At 47.8% G+C, this 21726-nt stretch overlaps 1 protein-coding gene across 1 annotated transcript in view; it reads right to left on the bottom strand.

Moving 5' to 3' along the window:
- Positions 1-21726, bottom strand: part of MMP15 (matrix metallopeptidase 15) — a 233034-nt gene that overhangs the window by 106650 nt on the left and 104658 nt on the right. Inside the window, exons 2-3 of the mRNA XM_069654486.1 lie at positions 17102-17250; positions 7756-7881 (exon numbers count right to left, since the gene is read on the bottom strand). Coding sequence (XP_069510587.1) covers positions 7756-7881; positions 17102-17250 — 275 coding nt within the window. The remainder of the gene's footprint in view (positions 1-7755; positions 7882-17101; positions 17251-21726) is intronic.

Below are 21726 nucleotides of genomic sequence, written 5' to 3'. Positions count from 1 at the left end.
GCCCGTCCTCGTGATCCCTGAAGAGCCCCTGATTTTGGCCCATTCAATGCCCGAAGTTACATCTGTGTTCCCTTTGTCCCATGTGCCCCTTGCGTTCCTAGCACCAATTTATATAGATGAATTAAATACTATGTTTGATGGCGAAAATCACTAACAATTGCACTGCAGGAGACAATCAAACTACCTTTCAGCAGTATCATCACAGTATCAACACAGCCTTTAGCAGACAAATCGGTGGACATGTTGGAAGGATAACTGCATGGAATCCCCTGAGAGTCAGGGACCAGGATGTCCAGAAAGGACGTAGACGACGGTTCATGACAGTATGCCTCCTCTGGAAACCAGCTGCTCTGGGTTTGCCCGGATGGATCAGATGAAATTGTCGAACCAATCTGGGAGCATTCATGTTTGACACGGGTTCACAGGTACACTCACTGGAGGGGTACCCTTTCCACTCAACCAGATATTGTAGTTGACCCTGTCGATATCTTGGGTCACAAATCCTGGAAACCTTGTATTCCAGTTGATCATTTACAATAACAGGGGTAGATCTAGGAGCTGTTCGGGACGACTGAATGTATGGTTTTAACAGAGAAGTGTGAAAGACTGGATGGATTCTTTTCCAAGGTTCAGGTAACCGAAGTCGAAAGGCCACTGGGTTGATGATTTCTTGTATGGAAAAGGGACCGTAGTATCTGAGAGCCAGTTTATTGGGGCGCAGGTGTCGAGGAAGGAGCTTCGAGGATAACCAAACCTTATCCGCTACTGAATAGGAAGGTCCAGGTCTTCTTTTAGAGTCAGCATAACGTTTGACATCTTCTCGGGCCCGTTCTAGGTATTCCTTAACCTCCTTATGTACTGTGATGAGGTTTTCGATCCAGGAGTCTACTGCAGGTACTGGAGTAGGATGTGGGAGTACGCAGGGTAGGACTGATGGATGGAATCCTTGGCTACAAAAGAAGGGACTGGTCTTGATAGCTGAATGATCTGAATTGTTATAGGCAAATTAAGCCATAGTTATTAGGAGTGACCAATCGTCCTGAACTTTGGTGGCGAAACATCGTAGATATTGTTCGAGAGTCTGGTTCACACACTCCGTGGCTCCATTGGTTTGTGGATGGTAGCCAGAGGATATGGCACATTGGATTCCCAGAATACGACATACTTGCTTCCAAAACTGAGATATGTACTGAGGTCCTCGGTCTGAAATGATCTTGGAAGGCAACCCATGTAGTCGAAATATGTGTTCCAGGAAAATTCCGGCAAGGTCTGAAGAGGAAGGTAGTTTGGATAAGGGTGTAAAATGAACCATATGAGTAAACAAATCAATAGTGACCATGATTGTTGTGTAGCCTCTAGAGGGTGGTAATTCCACGATAAAATCAGTGGCAATGACTTCCCAGGGTCTTGTTGGTATTGCTGGTTGGAGTAGGAGTCCGGCTGGCTTCTTATTATCGTGTTTGTTCTGATTGCAAACTGCACATGTTTGGACGTGGATCCTAATATCATCCTTCATCTTGGGCCACCAAAACTGTCTTTGTACTAGATGGAGAGTGTTGGTTATCCCACAATGTCCCGAATGTAAGGTATCATGACATAGACTTGTGATCCTTTGTCTCAGTCCAGGAGTGGGAATGACTAGGCGATTATCTTTGAACAGATACCCGTCCTTAGCTGTGAGATTCCATCTATTATATTCCAGAGGTCCGAAAGTCGAGTTTGGCCTTGGATATTCTCCAGGAGAGTGAGTGCTTGGGCAACAAAGATCGTGTGAGGAAACATCTTTGGAAAGGTCCGATCCTCAGAGTTTTCATAGTCAGGACGTCTGGAAAGGGCATTGACAATTATGTTTTGTGATCCAGGAACATGATGGATGTGGAACTGGTACTGAGCAAAGAAGAAGGCCCAACGGGCCTGACAACTGTTCCCACACTCCAAAGATTGTAGAACTTGAAGATTTCGATGGTCCATACGGACCTGGACTGGATGCCTAGCTCCCAGGAGTAGGTGTCGCCATTCTGTGAAGGCTTGGCGGATGGCTAGCAGTTCCTTTTCCAAGACGGAATAATGAGTCTCACTGGGCGTCAGGGTTCGTGAAAGGTAAGCAGTGGGGTGCTCCAATTTGTCCTCAAATTCCTGTTTTAGTACTGCTCCTATGGCGTAATTGGATGCATCCGTCTCCACCAGGAATGGTCGGTTAATATCGGGTCGAGCCAGGATGGGGGCTTGAGTAAACTCTGTCTTTAATCATTGGAATGCCTTGTCTTGATCTGTAGACCAAAGAAATGGAGCATCTTTCTTCAAGAGAGCAACGATCTGTTGAACAATTTCAGAGAAGGTAAACTTTCGGTAAAAATTGGCAAGTCCCAAGAAAGATTGAATCTGTTTCACGGATGTGGGAGCCGGCCAAGATAGAATGGCTTTTACCTTTGAAGGATCCATTCCAATTCCTTCTGGACTAAGGACAAATCCTAGTTAATGAACGGAAGTGACGTGAAACAGGCATTTCTCGGGTTTAGCTAGGAGTTTGTGTTCACGTAATCGTTGTAAGACTGCCTTAACATGCTCTTCATGCCTTAGAAGGTCCTTGGAGTAGATCAAGATGTCATCCAGGTAGACGATAACGAAGAGGAACAGCATGTCCGAGAACACCCTATCCATGAAACGTTGAAAAACTGCTGGGGCATTAGCAAGTCCAAACGGCATGACCAGACATTCAAAATGGCCGAAGGGAGTTCTAAAGGCTGTTTTCCATTCGTCACCTTCTTTTATACGAATGAGATGGTAAGCACCCCTTAGGTCTAATTTTGTGAAGATTACTGCACCTCTGACTGCTTCCAGGATATACAAGATGAGGGGTAGAGGATAACGGTCCTTGAGAGTGCACTGATTTAGACCACGGTAGTCCAGACATGGTCTGAGTTCTTTGGTATCTTTCTTCTGAACGAAGAACAATGAAGCACCCGCTGGAGATTTGGACGGACGTATGGTGCCATTTTCCAGGTTAGTATCCAGTTATTCCTGGAGAGCCTTCTTTTCAGGTTCAGATAATATAAACATTCTGCTGAAAGGAATCACAGCTGTGGGTTCGGTATCAATGACACAATCCTCTGGCCTGTGAGGAGGGAGAGCTTGGACTATCGCGGTTGAAAAAACATCAGAAAAGGCTTGGTAGGCCCTGGGAATCTGGATGATGTTAGAAACGGTGACAGGACTTTGTTGGTTCTCTTGAAAGTCTTTAGAAGGCTTTGGTAAGGTATCCAGGGATAGGCAGTGAGCCATACAAAATTCAGATCCAAGAAACAGTGAGCCGGCTACCCAGTTGATGTAAGGATTATGCCCCTGCAGCCAGGCCATCCCAAGAACCATTGGGTAATGGGCTGATTTAATGAGGTCAAATTTGACTCTCTCTTGATGGTGATTAATAGAAAGTAGAATCTCTTTAGTCTGAAGGGTAATGGGTCCTGAGGAAAGAGGCCTTCCTTCAATTGCCTCTACTGGTTGCATTGTAGCTCGGCTTTCATGTGGAATGTTATGAGCAGTGACCCAATCTTGATCTAGAAATACGCCCATAGCTCCGCAGTCAACTAATGCCAGGATGGAGTATGACTCTGTCTTCGAAGGCAATAGTAGGGCCTGCAGAACCACAAGGTTATTTTGTCCAGGAGAGTTCAAGGATGGAATTGATGTGGAGCAAACATCTCTCTCCCGACACTGTGCTCCATCTAGGATCGGGAGCTGGCGTTTCCCGAACGCCGTGGAGGAGCAATGGGACATTCTCTCACAAGATGTTTATTGGAGGTGCAATACATGCATAGACCAGTATGGATTCGTCGCATCCTTTCCTGAGGCGTAATGGGTCCACGAAAGGCTCCTAGTTGCATAGGTTCTTGGTCCGGGGTAGAAGGAACAGTTGACTCTGCTCTAGGGACATGTTCCATGATGATCTTTTGGAGACTTGCCTTAGACTTCCTCTTCTCTGCTCTTCTTTCTTGGATTCGGAAATCTATCTGTAAGGATAGATCCATAAGAGCCTGGAAGGAGCTTGGGTGGGCCAACCTAGCGAGCTCATCTTTTATTTCTTCATTCAGCCCCCTTCGGAAGAGTGTAAAACTAGCTTCTGGAGACCAGTCTGCTTCTTTCACAAGTTGTTTGAAATGAGTAACATAGGTGAGCACATCCTGGGACCCTTGTTGAAACTCGGGTTGTCTCTCTTGAGCACTATACACCTGCTCTGGGCGATCAAACATTTCCTTAAGGGCTCTCACAAAGCCATCATAGTCATCCAGGACAGCGTCGCTTGTATTGACTAGGGGGGTTGCCCAAGTCAATGCATTTCCAGTGAGGTGTGAAATCATAAAACCCGCCTTTGCTCTAGGAGTGGAGAAGTAGTAGGGCTTGAACGTGAAGTGAACTAAACACGAATCAAGGAAGGCGCAGAGAGTCTTGGAAGAACCGTCATACTTGTCCACTATTCCACCCAATATTACATTTTCTTTGGTTGCGGAATAACGTGATAGAACTAGCTGCTTTAATGCTGCGTTCTCTGCCTTGAGGTTCTGTACCTCTGTTGTTAATTCCTGAATGCCTCGCATGAGGTCTTGAACGGCTGCTTCCATCTCTGAATCTGTATCGTTTTTAAGGCGTCTCAATCTGTCACAATTCTCTCCCCTTCTCACCTGTTTCTGCTGTGTACTTGCGACCTTCTGGGATTTCTTCTTCTTTACGGTCTGGGATTTATATAGTCCCGAACGCCGGTCTTCGGCGTCCAGCGTGAGAGTAGCGGTTCAGTTTCCAGGAGCGTTCTACAAGTCCAGGGTAATTCCAGGAATTAATTAAGGTACGCTCGGAGGCACGGAAGACCGTGAATCGAGCGCGGAAGGTTTTCCAGGAGATTGGGGAGGAAAGGGAACAGGAGGGAATTCAAGGGACTGGGAACAAGGAATCAAGCGAGAGCCCCGATCGAACTCCGGCTAAGCACGTCCGACTACAGGTAGCGGTAGCGTTGAGATGCGCAGAGCCGCGGGGGCATGCCCCTTTTGTAGGATGAGCAGCGTGGAACGCATAGACCGATACAGAGTATTCTGTTCCGGGCGGCCATGTTGGAAGGATAACTGCATGCAATCCCCTGCGAGTCAGGGACTAGGAGGTCCAGAAAGGACGTAGACGACGGTTCATGACAGCGTCCGAGTCAGCGTTAAGTGCCATTAGGCAAGAATTAAGGGCACTCAGGCTTATGACACTGCAAAACCGGTATATACTTGACCTCCTAACAGCAATGGAAGGTGGGGTATGCTGGAAGATAGAGAGTACCTGTTGCACGTTTTTGCCTCACAATGATACTGGAAACGGGACGCTTACCAGAACTATTGATGCACTGCATAAACTGAAAGTGATCATGGAAACAGAGGCTGGGATCACCAATGACTTATGGATCGACTCTCTTTCTCGTGGGTGCCTTCTTGGTTGAGCCTCGCTGTAAAATCATGTTGCCTATTTTTGTCTTTTTTCTCATTCTTTTTGTGTTCTCGTCAATTGCTCCTACGTTGTTGCTCTGTGCTGGTACCAACAGTTGCTGCCATGATGACTGTATACCTGACCAAGGCTAGGCCCACCACCACTTAATCCCATATGGTTACTGAAACTGAAGGTGTCTCGTGTCCTCGACCAACTTGGCATTTTTGAGTGGAACAGCGGGTATATTGCGGGAATGTTGGGAGGGGATGAGTTGGATTTGTTCAGCGGAGGAGTATGCCCATATTGAGATCAGGGTGAGAGATTGTCGTGGGGTTGTTCCCAAAAACAGGATTATGATTTGGTAAATAAAGCATTAACTGAAGGCAGGAATGTTGGGTTGGTCAGGAAAGGTATCCATAATTACAAGGGGATCATGATGCATGCACCGTATTGCTAACTGGGGGTGGCAGAGATCTGGCTACCATGTTGAAATTTCATAGGTATCAAAGTGTAGTTCATTATGGATGGGAGTTGTTATTTTAGTGCTCCTGTTGGTCTAGAAAACAATACATATTAGCTTGCATGTACGCAGAAAGATAAAATGTTAAACCCACTAAATGTAAAAACATAGGTATACAATAATTCAAAAACATGGGGAATTCATGAATCTCACAAATGAATCAGGAACACAGTAGTTGGGACCCTTTTTGCAAAATGTACTTTGACTTTTAAACTGACCTTGTCAGGTTTTCAGAAGGAAATAAAAATTTAGGAATTGGGAAAAGATGGGATATCTTTGAATAGGGTTTTGTCCAATCATGTTTGGGGGGGTGGATTGCAATAAAGTATTTGGGAGTGTTTTATCGGTTGCAAAACTGTATGAAAGATGTGAACTGATGTGGTTTGCTGAAACTTGGGTTAGTTTGGTACTGCAACACCATCTAACTGCTCCCCAGAGAATTGTTCAATAAACTTGCTTTATGTACAACTATGTTCTCAATTCTTAAGTGGTGGGCCTGTTTGGGTTAAGGTGATTGAAGGCTCATCCGCACACTACTCAGACACACAGATATTGCCAGGGTGTGCAGCACGTTGTCTTGGAAACAAGATGATGCTATGCCACATGCGCTAGGAAGTTGAAGGTGTCTGGCATTAAGCACGATATTAATCACTGACAAAAAACATGAAAATTGTCCCTTCGGGCACAAACATAAAAGATGGACTATGTACTGCAAGCACTGTAAAAAGCAAGCAATACAACTGGGACCGTCCACATTGTTTCTTCACTCCACTACAGGGTTCTATACCCTTTGCTTCTGTGGATGTTTTGGGCTACAACTCCCATCAGCGCCAGCCAGCACAGCCAGTGGTGAGGGATCATGGGAGTCAAAGTCCAAAACATTGAGATTGCAGTTTGCAGACCCCTGCTCTACAGGAATAGTAAATGCCAGTCAGCCCTTGAGCAAAGGAAATCTTATGCTTCACCTGATTTTTCCATCAGAGATTTGCATGAGATCCTACAAATCTGACTCAAGAGCCTAATTCTGATATTTGTACTGCAAAACTGGCATTATTTATGATCCCTTACATAAAGCATATATTCTAGCCTCTCAGCATACCGTTTTTAGTCAACAAATATTTATGTCTACAGTTTGTACATCAGCGGCCTGCAATCTGTGGCTCTCAATATGTTTTGGACTACGTCATCCATGATCCTTCACCATTGGCTATGCTCGCTAGGTTGCAGACCCGGATATACAAAGCTTTTTTCAATGGCATTGTGCCATTGTAAAAGGCTTTTGTAAATCGGGTCGATCGTCTTTTCCTTTTCAGCTAGAGTTTGTGCTTTTGTGAAACTATTCAACACTTGGAGAAGTTCATTGAATTTTTCTGTACGTTCATAGTGAGGCTTCAGCTAACTTTTTGAGAACTGTTTGGCCTACAAGTCCCATCAGCCCTATATAGTCTAGTCAATGGCGGGGGATCACGGGAGCAACAGGCCAAATCATCTGCAGGGCCACTGGTGACCCACTATTTGACTAGGTGAACAGAACCAGTTTTCTGTTGGTGCTCATTTTTTGTTCTAATATCAGTTATTTCTGCTGTGTATAATGTATTTAGAATTATCCTTGAATTATAATTGCACAAAGACTTATTGCCCTGAAACATATCTCAAAGTACCCGGATTTGTCGCACCTCTTTGTCTGGCTGCCGGTTTATGATGACAACGCCATTTTGTGGGCAGTCACTCATAGGCTGCTAGTCTGGTGCAGAAGTGAAAGTTGCAAAAGTGCGCACCTGAAGGTGAGGGGATTGTGGTTCCACTTGAGCCCTCTCAAGGCATATCGCTTCCTCCTCCGCAGGTTCGCCTTCGTCTGGCTGCCAAACTGATCTGGGACGCCACAGCGGGGCCGCCGCATCCACCTGGCCGGAAATAAGACAGAGAAGTGATGAGAACACACTCTGCAACCCTAGCACTGCCTTCCTGGCGCAAGAGTGCTGCTGTGATGGGAGCGGGCTGCATGCAATGGCGGACGGTCACCGTGTGTGGGAGGCTGCATGTACTGCAGTGGAGTACTGGCTGCAAAGGGAACACACGGAATGGGGTAGGAATGCCGACTGTGTTGAGCTGTGGCTCAGGATGTGTTTTTGGTTTGCCGGCTGTGGGATAACTGCAGGAAATAGAAACACCGGTCGCTGGGAGTTACAGGGAAAGGCACAGCAGTAATGTCTATGGAGGTCCTACCTGAAATGGTGTAGGTGTGGAAGCTGACGGAACTGCTGAAAATCGAGTAGGAATCAGGGATTGAAATTGCCTGAAGCAAAGGCCATTTAGTTCCTGCTTGTTGCCTGGAAAAGCCTGGTTGTCTTGACACCACCAGCTACCAGCAGCCACTTTTGGCTCCCCAAGCAAGCTGGTGCCATACACAAAAATGCCCATGTGACATCAACTCTGCGTTCTTAGGACAGGAGGATAGCTCAGGGGTAACACGCTCAGCATTAAGCACGATATATGTAACCAATGGGAAAAGGGAATAGTGCTCATCTCATGTGGAAGTCAGATTTGCTGCACCCTATGTCCTAGCTCCTTGTTCCCCAGAGGTAGCTCCTGCTTACTGAGTGATGGCCAATACCCAGGAGCTGCTCTCCGTTCCTGCTAAGCACATCTGTATTTAGATCCCTGGCTGTGGGAGCGCTATTGGAAAGGATGTAGAGGTTGAATAATTAATGTAGGAAATGGTGTACAAGCACTGGCTGCGGGGAGAAGAAAGGGGTACGCATGGGGTTTTAGCTTTACTTACAATTGTTTAGGAGTGATGGCTGCTGGGAGGGTGCTCTGGTAATGCAGCAGGAACATCAGCTGTTTTAGGTCTACAAGGAAAGGGTTCATGGGGTATTGGCTGCAGGGAGTGTGTAGCAGCATTGGTTCTAAGTGGTCTGCTTTTGGGGGAGTTTCAGAGAATGGCTATGGGAGAGCTGAAGCGAATGCTGTATAGTTTTTAGAGGCTGAAACCTGCAGATAATGCTGCAGTAATGGGGACTGTGAGGAGCTTGCAGGAAAGGATGTAGGAGAACTGAGTATATGCAACCTGCAGGAAATTATGTAGGAGGGCTGACTATACGGAGGTTTCAGGAAATGATACAGGAGCACTGACTGTATGGAGCCTGCAAGAAATGATGCAGGAGCACTGACTGTATGGCGCCTGCCGGAAATGATGCAGGAGCACTGACTGTATGGAGCCTGCAGGAAATGATGCAGGAGCGCTGAATATATGGAGCCTGCAAGAAATGATGCAGGAGCGCGGACTATATGGAGCCTGCAGGAAATGATGCAGGAGCGCTGACTGTATGGAGCCTGCAGGAAATTATGCAGGAGCACTGACTGTATGGAGCCTGCAGGAAATGATGCAGGAGCACTCACTGTATGGAGCCTGCAGGAAATGATACAGGACCACTGACTGTATGGAGCCTGCAGGAAATGATACAGGAGCACTGACTGTATGGAGCCTGCAGGAAATGATGCAGGAGCACTCACTGTATGGAGCCTGCAGGAAATGATACAGGAGCACTGACTGTATGGAACTTGCAGGATATGATATAGGAGCACCGACTGTATGGAACTGCAGGAAATTATGTAGGAAAGCTGACTGTTTGGAGCCTGCAGGAAATTATGCAGGAGCACTGACTGTATGGAGCATGCAGGAAATTATGCAGGAGCTCCGACTGTATGGAACTTGCAGGATATGATATAGGAGCACCGACTGTATGGAGCATGCAATAAATTATACGGGAGCACCGACTGTATGGCGCCTGCAGGAAATGATGCAGGAGCAGTGACTGTATGGAGCCTGCAGGAAATTATGCAGGAGCACCGACTATATGGAGCCTGCAGAAAATTATGTAGGAGCACTGACTGTATGGAGCCTGCAGGAAAATATGCAGGAACACTGACTGTATGGAACCTGCAGAGAAGGGGTGCTCCAGGAAATAAGTGACGGTCAGGAGGATGCCAGGGAAGGGCCAGCAGGTCAGGGTAAGGGCGGGCAAGGCCAACTAAGGGAAGAAATGATAGCGACATATTAGTAAGATGGGTTCCATGTTGCCATAATGACTTGATCAAAAATAACCAAATTAACAGGTAAAACAGTTGAGGTAAACATTACTCATGTTTACATCGAAAGCAACCTAAAAAGTATGAAAAGGATGTTTACTGAACAAATTGTAAAAACGAAGGAGATTATTTTACTGGAAATCTGTTTTCAAAAGTTGCTTTGCTATTAATTTGCTGGTATAGTAGAAATCCACGACTCCACCAGCTCATCTGAGCCCCCCTTGGTGTGGACTCACCCATCCATGGGGCATGCTTTCAAGGGGCGGAAACTCCCGTGTACACGGAACTGCTGCTCGTGGCCAGGTGTGCGGTCATCTTTTCTTTTGTATTAAATATGAATTTGGCTTATTTTAGCCCTCTTCATTGTGAACTTAATTACTATAAATACACGTCATGTTGCCACGTTTTCTATGTATATGCAGGAAAATAAAGTGACCTTTAATAAATGAAGCACCGTGCCTGTGGCTCTGTACGCCATTCACCCCAACAGTGTTCAGCAGGAGCGTTGGCTGGGGGAGGGGATCTGAAAGGAACGCAGTGGGACTTCGGGCTGCAGAGGGCACGCAGGAAGCGGAAACAATGGCGCAAGAGGGCTTCCTGTGCGTGGAATGGGAGCAGTGGATAGGAGTGACTGAGGATGAGTTGCGAGCAGTGAGTAGGAGTGTCGACTGTGGGTGAGTTGCGAGCAGTGGGTAGGAGTGTCGACTGTGGGTGAGTTGCGAGCAGTGGGTAGGAGTGTCGACTGTGGGTGAGTTGCGAGCAGTGGGTAGGAGTGCCGACTGTGGGTGAGTTGCGAGCAGTGGGTAGGAGTGCCGACTGTGGGTGAGTTGTGAGTACGAGTGCTGACTGTGGGTGAGTTGCGAGCGGTGGGTAGGAGTTCTGACTGTGGGTGAGCTGCGAGCAGTGGGTAGGAGTGCCGACTGTGGGTGAGTTGCAAGCAGTGGTTAGAAGTGCCGACTGTGGATGAGTTGCGAGCAGTGGCTAGGAGTGCCGACTGTGGGTGAGGTGTGAGCAGTGCTGACTGTGGGTGAGTTGCGAGCCGTGGTTAGGAATGCCAACTGTGGATGAGTTGTGAGCAGTGGGTAGGAGTGCTCACTGTCTGTGAGTTACGAGCAGTGGGTAGGAGTGCTGACTGTGGGTGAATTGCAAGTAGTGGGTAGGAGTGCCCAACTTTGGGTGAGTTGCGGGCAGTGGGTAGGAGTGCTGACTGTGGGTGAATTGCGGGCCTGTGGGTGAGTTGCGAGCAGTGGGTAGCAGTGCTGACTGTGGGTGAGTTGCGAGCAGTGGATAAGAGTGCTGACTGTGGGTGAGTTGCGAGCAGTGGGTAGGAGTGCCGACCGTGGGTGGGTTTCAAGCAGTAGTTAGCAGTGCTAACTGTGGGTGAGGTGCAAGCAGTGGTTAGCAGTGCTAACTGTGCCTGAGGTGCAAGCAGTGGTTAGCAGTGCTGACTGTGGGTGAGTTGTGAGCAGTGGGTAGGAGTGCCGACTATGGGTTAGTTGCGAGCAGTGGGTAGCAGTGTTGACTGTGAGTGAGTTGCAAGCAGTGGTTAGGAGTTCTGACTGTGGGTGAGTTTCGAGCAGTGGATAGGAGTGCCGACTCTGGGTGGGTTGCGAGCAGTGGGTAGGAGTGCTGGCTCTGGATGAGTTGCGAGCAGTGGGTAGGAGTGCCGACTGTGGGTGAGTTGTGAGCAGTGGGTAGGAGTGCCGACTATGGGGGAGTTGCAAGCAGTGGGTAGGAGTGTTAACTGTGAGTGAGTTGCGAGCAGTGGTTAGGAGTGCTGACTATGGGTGAGGTGCGAGCAGTGGGTAGGAGTGCCGACTGTGAATAAGGTGTGAGTAGTGGTTAGCAGTGCTGAAAGGCTGAGTTGCGAGCAGTGGGTAGGAGTTCTGACTGTGGGTGAGTTTCGAGCAGTGGGTAGGAGTGCCGACTGTGAGTGGGTTGCGAGCAGTGGGTAGGAGTGCTGACTCTGGATGAGTTGCGAGCAGTGGGTAGGAGTGCCGACTGTGGGTGAGTTGCGAGCAGTGGGTAGGAGTGCCGACTGTGGGTCGGTTGCGAGCAGTGGGTAGGAGTGCTGACTGGAGGTGAGTTGCGAGCAGTGGGTAGGAGTGCCGACTGTGGGTCGGTTGCGAGCAGTGGGTAGGAGTGCTGACTGGAGGTGAGTTGCGAGCAGTGGGTAGGAGTGCCGACTCTGGGTGAGTTGCGAGCAGTGGGTAGGAGTGCTGACTGTGGGTGAGTTGCAAGCAGTGGTTAAAAGTGCCGACTCTGGATGAGTCTCGAACAGTGGCTAGGAGTGCCGACTGTGAGTGAGCTACGAGCAGTGGGTAGGAGTGCAACTGTGGATGAATTGCAAGTAGTGGGTAGGAGTGCCCAACTGTGGGTGAGTTGCGAGCAGTGGGTAGGAGTGCTGACTGTGGGCGAGTTGTGAGCAGTGGATAAGAGTGCTGACTGTGGGTGAGTTGCAAGCAGTGGGTAGGAGTGCTAACTGTGAGTGAGTTGCGAGCAGTGGGTAGGAGTGCTGACTGTGAGTGAGGTGCGAGCAGTGGGTAGGAGTGCTGACTATGGGGGAGTTGCAAGCAGTGGGTAGGAGTGTTGACTGTGAGTGAGTTGCGAGCAGTGGTTAGGAGTGCCGACTATGGGTGAGGTGCGAGCAGTGGGTAGGAGTGTCGACTGTGAATAAGGTGTGAGTAGTGGTTAGCAGTGCTGAAAGGGTGAGTTGCGAGCAGTGGGTAGGAGTGCTGACTGTGGGTGAGTTTCGAGCAGTGAGTAGGAGTGCCGACTGTGGGTGGGTTGCGAGCAGTGGGTAGGAGTGCTGACTCTCGATGAGTTGCGAGCAGTGGGTAGGAGTGCCGACTGTGGATAAGTTGCGAGCAGTGGGTAGGAGTGCTGACTGTGGGTGAGTTGCGAGCAGTGGGTAGGAGTGCTGACTGTGGGTGAGTTGTGAGCAGTGGGTAGGAGTGCTGACCGTGGGTGATTTGTGAGCAGTGGGTAGGAGTGCTGACCGTGGGTGATTTGTGAGCAGTGGGTAGGAGTGCTGACCGTGGGTGATTTGTGAGCAGTGGGTAGGAGTGCTGACTGTGGGTGAGTTGCGAGCAGTGGGTAGGAGTGCCGACTCTGGGTGAGTTGCGAGCAGTGGGTAGGAGTGCTGACTCTGGATGAGTTGCGAGCAGTGGGTAGGAGTGCCGACTGTGGATGAGTTGCGAGCAGTGGGTAGGAGTGCCGACTGTGGGTGAGTTGCGAGCAGTGGGTAGGAGTGCTGACTGTGGGTGAGTTGCGAGCAGTGGGTAGGAGTGCCGACTGTGGGTGAGTTGCGAGCAGTGGTTAGGAATTTTAACTCTTGCAAAGCAAAGCTGCAGGAAATGGCACAGGGGTTTCTGCTGTGGGGGAACTCAGACCCTCGCAAAGTGGTGCGGGGCAGTGCCTCTAGGTTTGAGCATGGTGTAAAAACCTAAAATGTGATCATAAAGGACCAATGGTTAGGCAGCATATTATCAAAAAAGACAGAAGCGAGACAGACAAAGCAAGATCCTGTCACCCGGCACACAAGCAAGATTAAGGAGCAATACTGTGTGTAGGGGGAGAGGATTGGGCAGAGAGTGAGGGATCAGATTAACTTTGGAAAGTGTAGAGAGTGCATGTGGAGAGGGGTGCAGAGAAGATAGCCAGAGTGTCGAGTGGGAGAGGTTGCGTACAGAGAGGAGGCTACTGAACAGGTGCGAGACTTAACGTGAAGTAAGATACTGATTCCGTAGAACGTGAGGCAGGAGAGTTGGGTTTGAAAAATGATGGAATATGGAGAAAGGTCACAAAGCAGAAGTAGGCGGCGTGCAGAGAAATGCTGCTCACTAGAAAGTGGCAGCGTCTGTGCTGAGAGAGACGCTTGAGAAGAAAGGTCAGGCCTGGAGACAGATTGTTGTTTTTTTTGCTGTAGGGTGAGATGCAGATTCGGCAGAGAGACAGCTGAGGGGAGTTTGCTGGTGGTTTAGGACTGACACCGAGGAGAAATGATGGCTGATTTAGGAGGCAGACTGCATGTGGAATCCAGGTGACAGGCAATGGATGAGAGGAGAAGCGGGAGACACCAACACTGGCAGTGAAGGGAGAGAACCTTAGATAGAGCTTGCAAGAGAGGATATGAGGTGTGCAGGAGCCCTTGCAGTTTAGATGGGAAGATTTTGGGGGAGACGAAGACAGAAGATGCAATGGATAAAATGAACTGCAGGGGAGCACCAATTAAAGAGAGTGGGGGAGTATGAGAGGTCTCGGGGAGACTCAAACACAGTTGCCGAGGGAGGAGAATTATGAAGGCATCTGTTTGTAGGGGTCTTCAAGGGTCTGTGTACATGGCATCTATAGACAAGTCATGCGCCTTTGATCAAGTCAATTGCCAAAAACTATGGCTGAAATGATTGAGTAAAGGAATACTGGATGTCTTAGTGAAATTGCTATAATTATTTCATCAAAACACGTTTGTCAAGAATAGGCTGACTAAAGACAGTGGGCCTCATGCACAACCTCCCGCGATTGGGCAACAACCGGCCCATTACGAGATGAATGAATGGGCCGGTAATTGCCCATTCGTGGGAGGCGGTAATGCCGGGCTCCCGATCCCCGTTCTGCCCCATTGGAGACGTGGCAGGCTGACAGGAACCTGAGAGCAGAACTCGTAATGCGGAGCCCCGGTATGAACGGTGCCAGTGCCTTAGCGGCACCGTTCATACCGCGGCCGCCAGCCTTATAATGTGCCCCAGTGTTTTATCTAGACCTTTGAAGACAGGGTTGAGGCAAGGCTGTGTTCTGGCCCCCCTTCATTTTAATGTAAACATTACAGATATTGGAGACCTATGGCACTCTATAAATGCCTATCCGGTGAGATTGGGTACCGCAGGGCTACATTGGTTAGCATTTGTTGATGGTTTGATGTTCTTTGATCTCACTCCAGTTGGATTACAGAGGCAACATTCTAAGTTTGCTGAATATGCAGCAGACAATAATTTGGCTACAAATTAAAATAAGTCAAAAGTTATAGTTTTCTCAACAAATAAGAAACCTAAAATGATGAATTTGAGGGATGGCCGTTTGCATCTTGAAAGAGTTTACACTTTACGATATTTTGGCTGTAACATTTCTGGCAATAACTCAGTCCTTAAGCCGGTCAAGTGGCACAGCGAGTAGAGCGCCCGCTTTGACACCCGTGCAGAGCCTGTTAACGCAGGTTCGAATCCCGGCGGGGCCAAACTCAGCCTTTCATCCTTCCGAGGTCGATAAATGAGCACCACACACCGTGGGTAATAATAAGCAGCGCGCAGATACCTGAGGGTTTGTAGCGCTATATAAAAGCCTAATTATTATTTTATTATTATTATTATAGCAGGAACTGAGAAGTACCCTTTAATCGCTTATTGCGAAACTGAAACGTAAATATGAGAGCTTTAGTACATTCTCATTCATTCCAGTCTTGAAGTTCTATATGGCTGTAATAGTTCCAAACTTTTCCTACGTACTGGAGACAGTTCTGGTCGATCTGGGAACATTCTTCAACGCTATCCAGGGGCTGGTTTGCAAGAGAGTTTTGGGACTTCCCCACACTCACCCAAACTGTGCCTTAAGACACGAGCTGGGTCTCGTTTTTCTCGCAAGGCTCTCACAGGGTACAATATTCTTTTGCGTACTGATTTTAGTGTATGTATGACTAATTTACTAAATCTACTGTAGTCGGATCGAATTGATCAGGAATTAAATCAAAGTAAAGAAAAATCTTTATGCATTTGATTTGAGTACCATCGTTCAACTAAGTATATATAAGTCCCTGGTGGAATACTCTAACATGGCCAGGAAACATGAGAATTTGGCTATATATATTCACTTGTTTGTTCGTACTATTTATTTGAGATTTACGCTGAATCTAATACGGAGTGTGTCGGCTCCCAAATTGGCTTCGATAAAGAAGAGGGATCTTGTAGATTATGCTCCAGTACGGTCCATCTTGAAACGTTTAAACATCTAAGAAACGTTTAAACATCTAACGTTGTATTGCCCTCGGATGGGCTGAATTACACAAATGTATTTATCGCCTTGGTGTATGATCGATTTCAATATGCTAGCAAGTCATTTTGGTCGAGAATGATGGAGGAGGGATGCATTGCCCTTATAATAGCACTTTATAGATTTTTTTATACACTCTTTGAATTATTGCAGACAAAAATTATGCCATTTTGTATCTTGATAGTTTTTAAAACATGTGAGTCATGTTTTTAGTATTGTGTTACTTTAACTGTATGTTAGTGATTTTATGTGGTTTGTAATTAAGACTTTCTATTTTTTTGTTTTGTTGCGAACATTCTTAGAATTATGTAATGGTGTGTAAGATTTCAGTTTTAAAACAGTATGAAGACTGTTGTCATAATATAACTTGTGTTGCTGTTAATTTGTTATCACATGTAACTAAGACAATGATGGCAAATTGAGATGCTAAGTACAAATGTACATTATAAATGCCCAAAATTGTTTTTTTTTTAAAATAAATGTAGAAAAAAAACAAAACAAAAAAAACAGATCCCATTAAAAAAAAAAGAGGGATAGATGTTTCAGAGACTCGGGCAGAATTTGTAATGGAGGAAATTAGGTGTTGGGCAAGACTCAAACAGGTAAAGAGATGTGGGAGAGGAAGTGTGGGGTAGACCCAAAAACATGAGAAATGATGCACATGATGAGAGGAAGGAGCGAGACAGTAGGAAATTGCCATGGAGTATATGATGTGTAGGGCGAGACCCGAGATGGAGCTGCTAAGATAACGTTTGGGCGGGGGGTAATGGCAGAGGCGGCAGAGGCAGAGAAGTGACGGGAGAGAGACTTACACAGGTTGCAAATGGAGGACATCAGATGTGCAACAGGACTCAAGCAGGGGAGGAGGTGAAGGGGTTAAAGTGAAGGAGTGACTTGGACAGAGGAAGCACATGAAGAAATAAGGGGAGGCGAGATAAAGGCAGAGTTCATGTGGGGAGATGATTGCGGGTCAGCGGGATGGCACCTCACACTTTGGTCTCGTCATCCAGCACGCCGGTCACCGTGATCCCGTAGAATCGTTGCATTTCAGAGATGGCAGAAGAAAGAATCTGTGCAGACCGCAGTGTGGACATCTGTCGACTCCCCTGAGGGAGGTAACCGTAGAGCCGCAACCAGGCCTGCAAGAGAGATAGAAGACCATTTACTGACCGCTCAGAGGAACCAGCGTGTGCGTACGCAGACTGATGCCTAGAAACGTGACAGAGACACATCTGGGAAGCAAGAGAGACTACTGAGAGCTGAATGATTGGTGGAATGAGTGAGGCTACTGAATTCCAATCAGATAACAATGGGCAATGAGGAAGACTCCTTTGTGGAAAATTAGGCTTGTGGCGGGAATGAGGAGCATTGATCCACTGACGGGGAATGAGTGAGACAACCACAGCATAGGAGTACTGTTTTAGGGAATACATCAGACTGTTGAAATGTATGTAGCTGCAATTCTCAAAATCGCTGGATGGACAAGTGCTTGGTGGACAAGATTGGAGCACTAGCGCATACACATCCTTTTTTTTAAAAAATTATTTTTATTATTTTAAACAAACAAAACCAACAAACATTACAGCTTTTCAAGACGTACATAATCAATATCAAACCGTCACATTATACAGTGTTATTCTCCGTCCTCTCCCCACCCACCCCATAAACTTGAGCCGGCTCATCCGTGTCATCTATGGGAGCATTTTCGGGAATCACAGTGTTTGAAGACTCATCTGAGTCTTCTATTTCATGGTTAACCTGGTGGGGGTTTACCATAGAGGTCACTAATTGTGGCCAGGCTATCAGGGGGCCCACTTCCACCTCACCCCCCCCTGGTAACAACTTCAAACCATACTACTGATTCTGCTTCCGCCCATCTCAAGAGGTCCGCCCACCATGTCTCCACCCTGGGTCTATGGGCCACCTTCCAGCCCATTGCGATCCGACGCTTGGCCAGGCCGTAAGCCAGGTCCTTCATCTTGCTTATGTGCTTTAGATTGCGTGGCCTGGGAAAAATCCTGAGCATGCAGGGCCAAGCCGACCCCACATCCAGCACCACTCCCCCACCGGCCATCTTAGTCTTTATTTCGTCCCAGAATCTGTGCACCTCGGGACAGGCCCAGAACATGTGTAGCAACCCCGCCTCCACCTCCCCACACCTGGGGTATTTCTGTGTGACCGAGCCTCCAAACCTGGCTATTTTCCCAGGGGTCAGATAAGCCCTATAGGTGACATACAACTGGATCTGTTGGAGTCTCGCTTTTCGGGACACCTTTTTATGGTACCTTTGAGCTCTCTCCCATTGCCCCTCTGTCATGGGTCCTCCTACGTCCTCCTCCTACGTCCTCCACCCGTCTGCCTCAGTTGAAGCCGTTCCTTCCCAGCTTTAGCTCTCAGGAGCTCGGATACCCTGGATATTTCGTGCCCGCCCTCTGAAACATCGTACATCGTTTCCAGGGCGGCATCAGGTTCTTCCGCCAACACCGTCTCAGGCCACCTCTCCCTCACCTGTTTCGTGAGTCTGGTGTAAGTTATATATTGGCCTCTATGCAACGCTGTCTCCTCCTGCAAACTCTGGAATTCCAATACCTCCCCCTCCTGCCATTAGCGCATACACATCCTTACCAGGATTGGACTGGCCTCTAGGGCAATAGGCCCTCGGCCGAACAAAAAACACAAAATGCTGGTGTGGGCCAGTTTTTTGGGTCAAGGTTGGCCACTTTTTTGGCCAAAGTGGGCCAGTTTGATGAGTTACTTCACTGTGCGGCTAATCGTTTTGAACAGTGTTGCTGAATAAATATTCTTTAAAATGCACAATTTGCATCACATTTTATCAAAAAACTCCCCCTTGGGTACTATTCAAACAGTGTCACAAAAGGAATGAATAGCCATTTGCAACTGGGGCCACTTTTTCAATGGTCCCGAGTCAATTTTATGGCCCAGTCCGACCCTTATCCTTACCCTGTGCCCTTTAGTCCTTATGCCTTCTGAGCCTCTCCACATGAGTTCTTTCAGGTTTGGCTACGCTATCATCATGAGCATGTGCTGGTATGGCACCAAGGAGGTAGGTGGCAGCTGGGTCCTTATAAAGGACAGAGATCTCACCCTAAGAGGACTGGAGTTAGTGCAGTTATTCTTTGTCTTAGATACTGCCCCTCTTCCCGCATGGGCGCCTAATTAGGGGCATAGTTGGTTTTCAGGGCAAGTAGTACCCTCTTTTACATCAACCAAAACGATGGGAAACATAGACAGCGAGGCTAAACTGAGCATTGCCCTGGAAACTGGCATGCAACACATATTGTTTACAGATTGTGTAAAGAACACAGCCCAATGGGCTGTTTTGCAGGTAAAATTAAAATAGCTCCTTCGTGGAAAGTCGTAGATCATGCCTGGGACCCAACAGCACGAGCTGAACATCTGCCGGGTGCTAGAACAGCCACAATAACATTGAAATCACTGCATTAGATTCCTGAGAAGTGTTGGATGATCTAATGCTTGGACGATGCAACTTCCATAAATGAACTTCAAGTTTACAAAGTCCTTTTAACCACAATTAGAAAGAGCTGGCCAAGGAACACCAATAATCTTGCTAGGAAGGCAATTTTAAAGGTCTTGCAGGTCTTGACAGTGGATGAAATCATACATAATTGCTCCTTTTATGCTCTCTAGTGGAATCCTTTTGGGTGGTCTGTCTGAGGGACAACTTTTCACAAGACATATAGTCGCAAAAGTATTAACTTCAGAAACTTGATTAAGCTCATCAGTTATGGGAATGAGTGAAGGAAGAATTTCCTTCCATCTTTTGTTGCCCTGCCTCGTTGAGGGAGAAGGTCCTTTCTGAGATGCTGAGGGAGATTGGAAAGAATCCTGCATGGTGCACTCTGCTTGAAGGTGTACAGAGGCTAGCAGACGTAGGGGAAGCCTGCAGAAACGTCCCCAATGGTGAGTGATGGAATTCAACTCTCACTGGGGCCAACCCTTGGAGATCCATGATGCATAAAGTAGACACTGTGGAAATATCAATATAATAGTTATCTGGGTCTGTCCCCATTGATGACAATTCATCTCTACTACCTCTGCGTTGGTGACACCATCAATGCAGAGCATGGCACACCCTGCTAAGACTAACCACTTCAAGGATCGGCTTCACACTGGGTGCTTTTCAGAAAGGGAGAAGCTCTGATACAGGGCTCAGAACAGATTTCCAAAGAGGAGTGAAAGTGAGGGGTGGAATGAATGATGAGAGGATCATCTGGATTCGGGAAAGGCAAAGGGAGTCCTGAAGAAGGTTGCTTTGGCATGGGCACTAGTGGCAGATCTTTTGAACTTGAGCTCACACTGTTTGATTTTCAGTTTCCATCTACTGTTCCCGGAAGAGGGGTGGTTCTAGCCAAGTTTCTCTCATAAGATGTCTGTCAATCCTGCCCAAGGCCATACGGCATAGGAATCTTCTGAAATCACATTGTGGTTGTAGTGCATGAGTGGTAGTGAGGCACCGTGTTTCGAAGAGACATCGGGCCTCATTACGAGGTTGGCGGTAACCCTGTAACACTGTTTCCGTCGCTTGAGATCCCGGTGCCACAGGGACATTACAAGTCCCAGCAGCCTGGGAACTCACGCTGCAGAAATCTTAAGTCCCCATTCCCATAGAATCCCATAGGACTCCATGGGAGTGGGGAGAATGAAGCACCGGCACTGTTGCCAACGGTGCCAGTGCTTCCGTGAAAACTGTGCCTAAGGGGGCCGATGCATCCGGCAGGCATAGTTGTAGTCTGCCAGTCCGGAACAGGTGCCGGTATGTTGCTACTGGCATCTTTAATTCCGGACCGGCAGACTTGTAATAAGGCCCACTTTCCTCTCCTGATAAATGTGTCAAGAAGGTCAAAATGGAGCCATGTCCACTGTAATGGAACAGGCATTTGTACTGTGCCCATTCCCACCCTAGTGGTCTCCAGGGCCCTGAGGTTTGTCTGAGAGGCTAATGGGTGCTGTGCCCAGTGATGGAGTTGCTTGATTCATGGACAGCCCGGGATGTTGACGTGCACAGAGTATGTGCAGTGGGTGCAAAAGGTGCGACATCATGGGCGTAATTTTAGGGGGGGGGCAGGGGTGTTTGTCCCTCCAACTTTCATTGCACACCATTTTGACCCCATTCATTTGGCTGGGGCACCTTTTCTTAACATGTCAGGTCCCCCCCAACATTTTCAGCAAAGTTACTCCATTGTGCGACATGCAGAAAAATATGCTGTATGAGTCAGTTGCCCAAGTAGGGGTAGCTATAAATCTTGTGGCCCAGAAGTTGGGCCACGACCACTCTCTTTGGGGGAAACCGTGGGCCCTTATTTGACACTGATGATGTGTGGGTGGGGAGCAGGACGTTACATAGGAGTCTGTGTGTTTTGGGGGTGGGAAGGCAGGACACCAGTTATGAGTTTTGTGTTTTGGAGCTTAATGGGAGGAGGCCATGTAGGGCTTTCGTGTCCCGGGTGGGGAGGGCAGACACCACGTATGGGTATTATGTGGTGGGGAGGGAGGACATAATGTGTGCATATTGTGCTGTTGGTGTGTAGACAGGATGCCAGGCATGGGTTTTGGGTTGGCGATGCAAGACCCTA

The sequence above is a fragment of the Ambystoma mexicanum genome, chromosome 1p, assembly GCF_040938575.1.
Source record: "Ambystoma mexicanum isolate Mex_15411 chromosome 1p, UKY_AmexF1_1, whole genome shotgun sequence".
Taxonomy (NCBI): Eukaryota; Metazoa; Chordata; class Amphibia; order Caudata; family Ambystomatidae; genus Ambystoma; species Ambystoma mexicanum.
The sequence above is the reverse complement of the archived record's forward strand: the minus strand, read 5'-3'. Positions and strand labels throughout refer to the sequence as shown.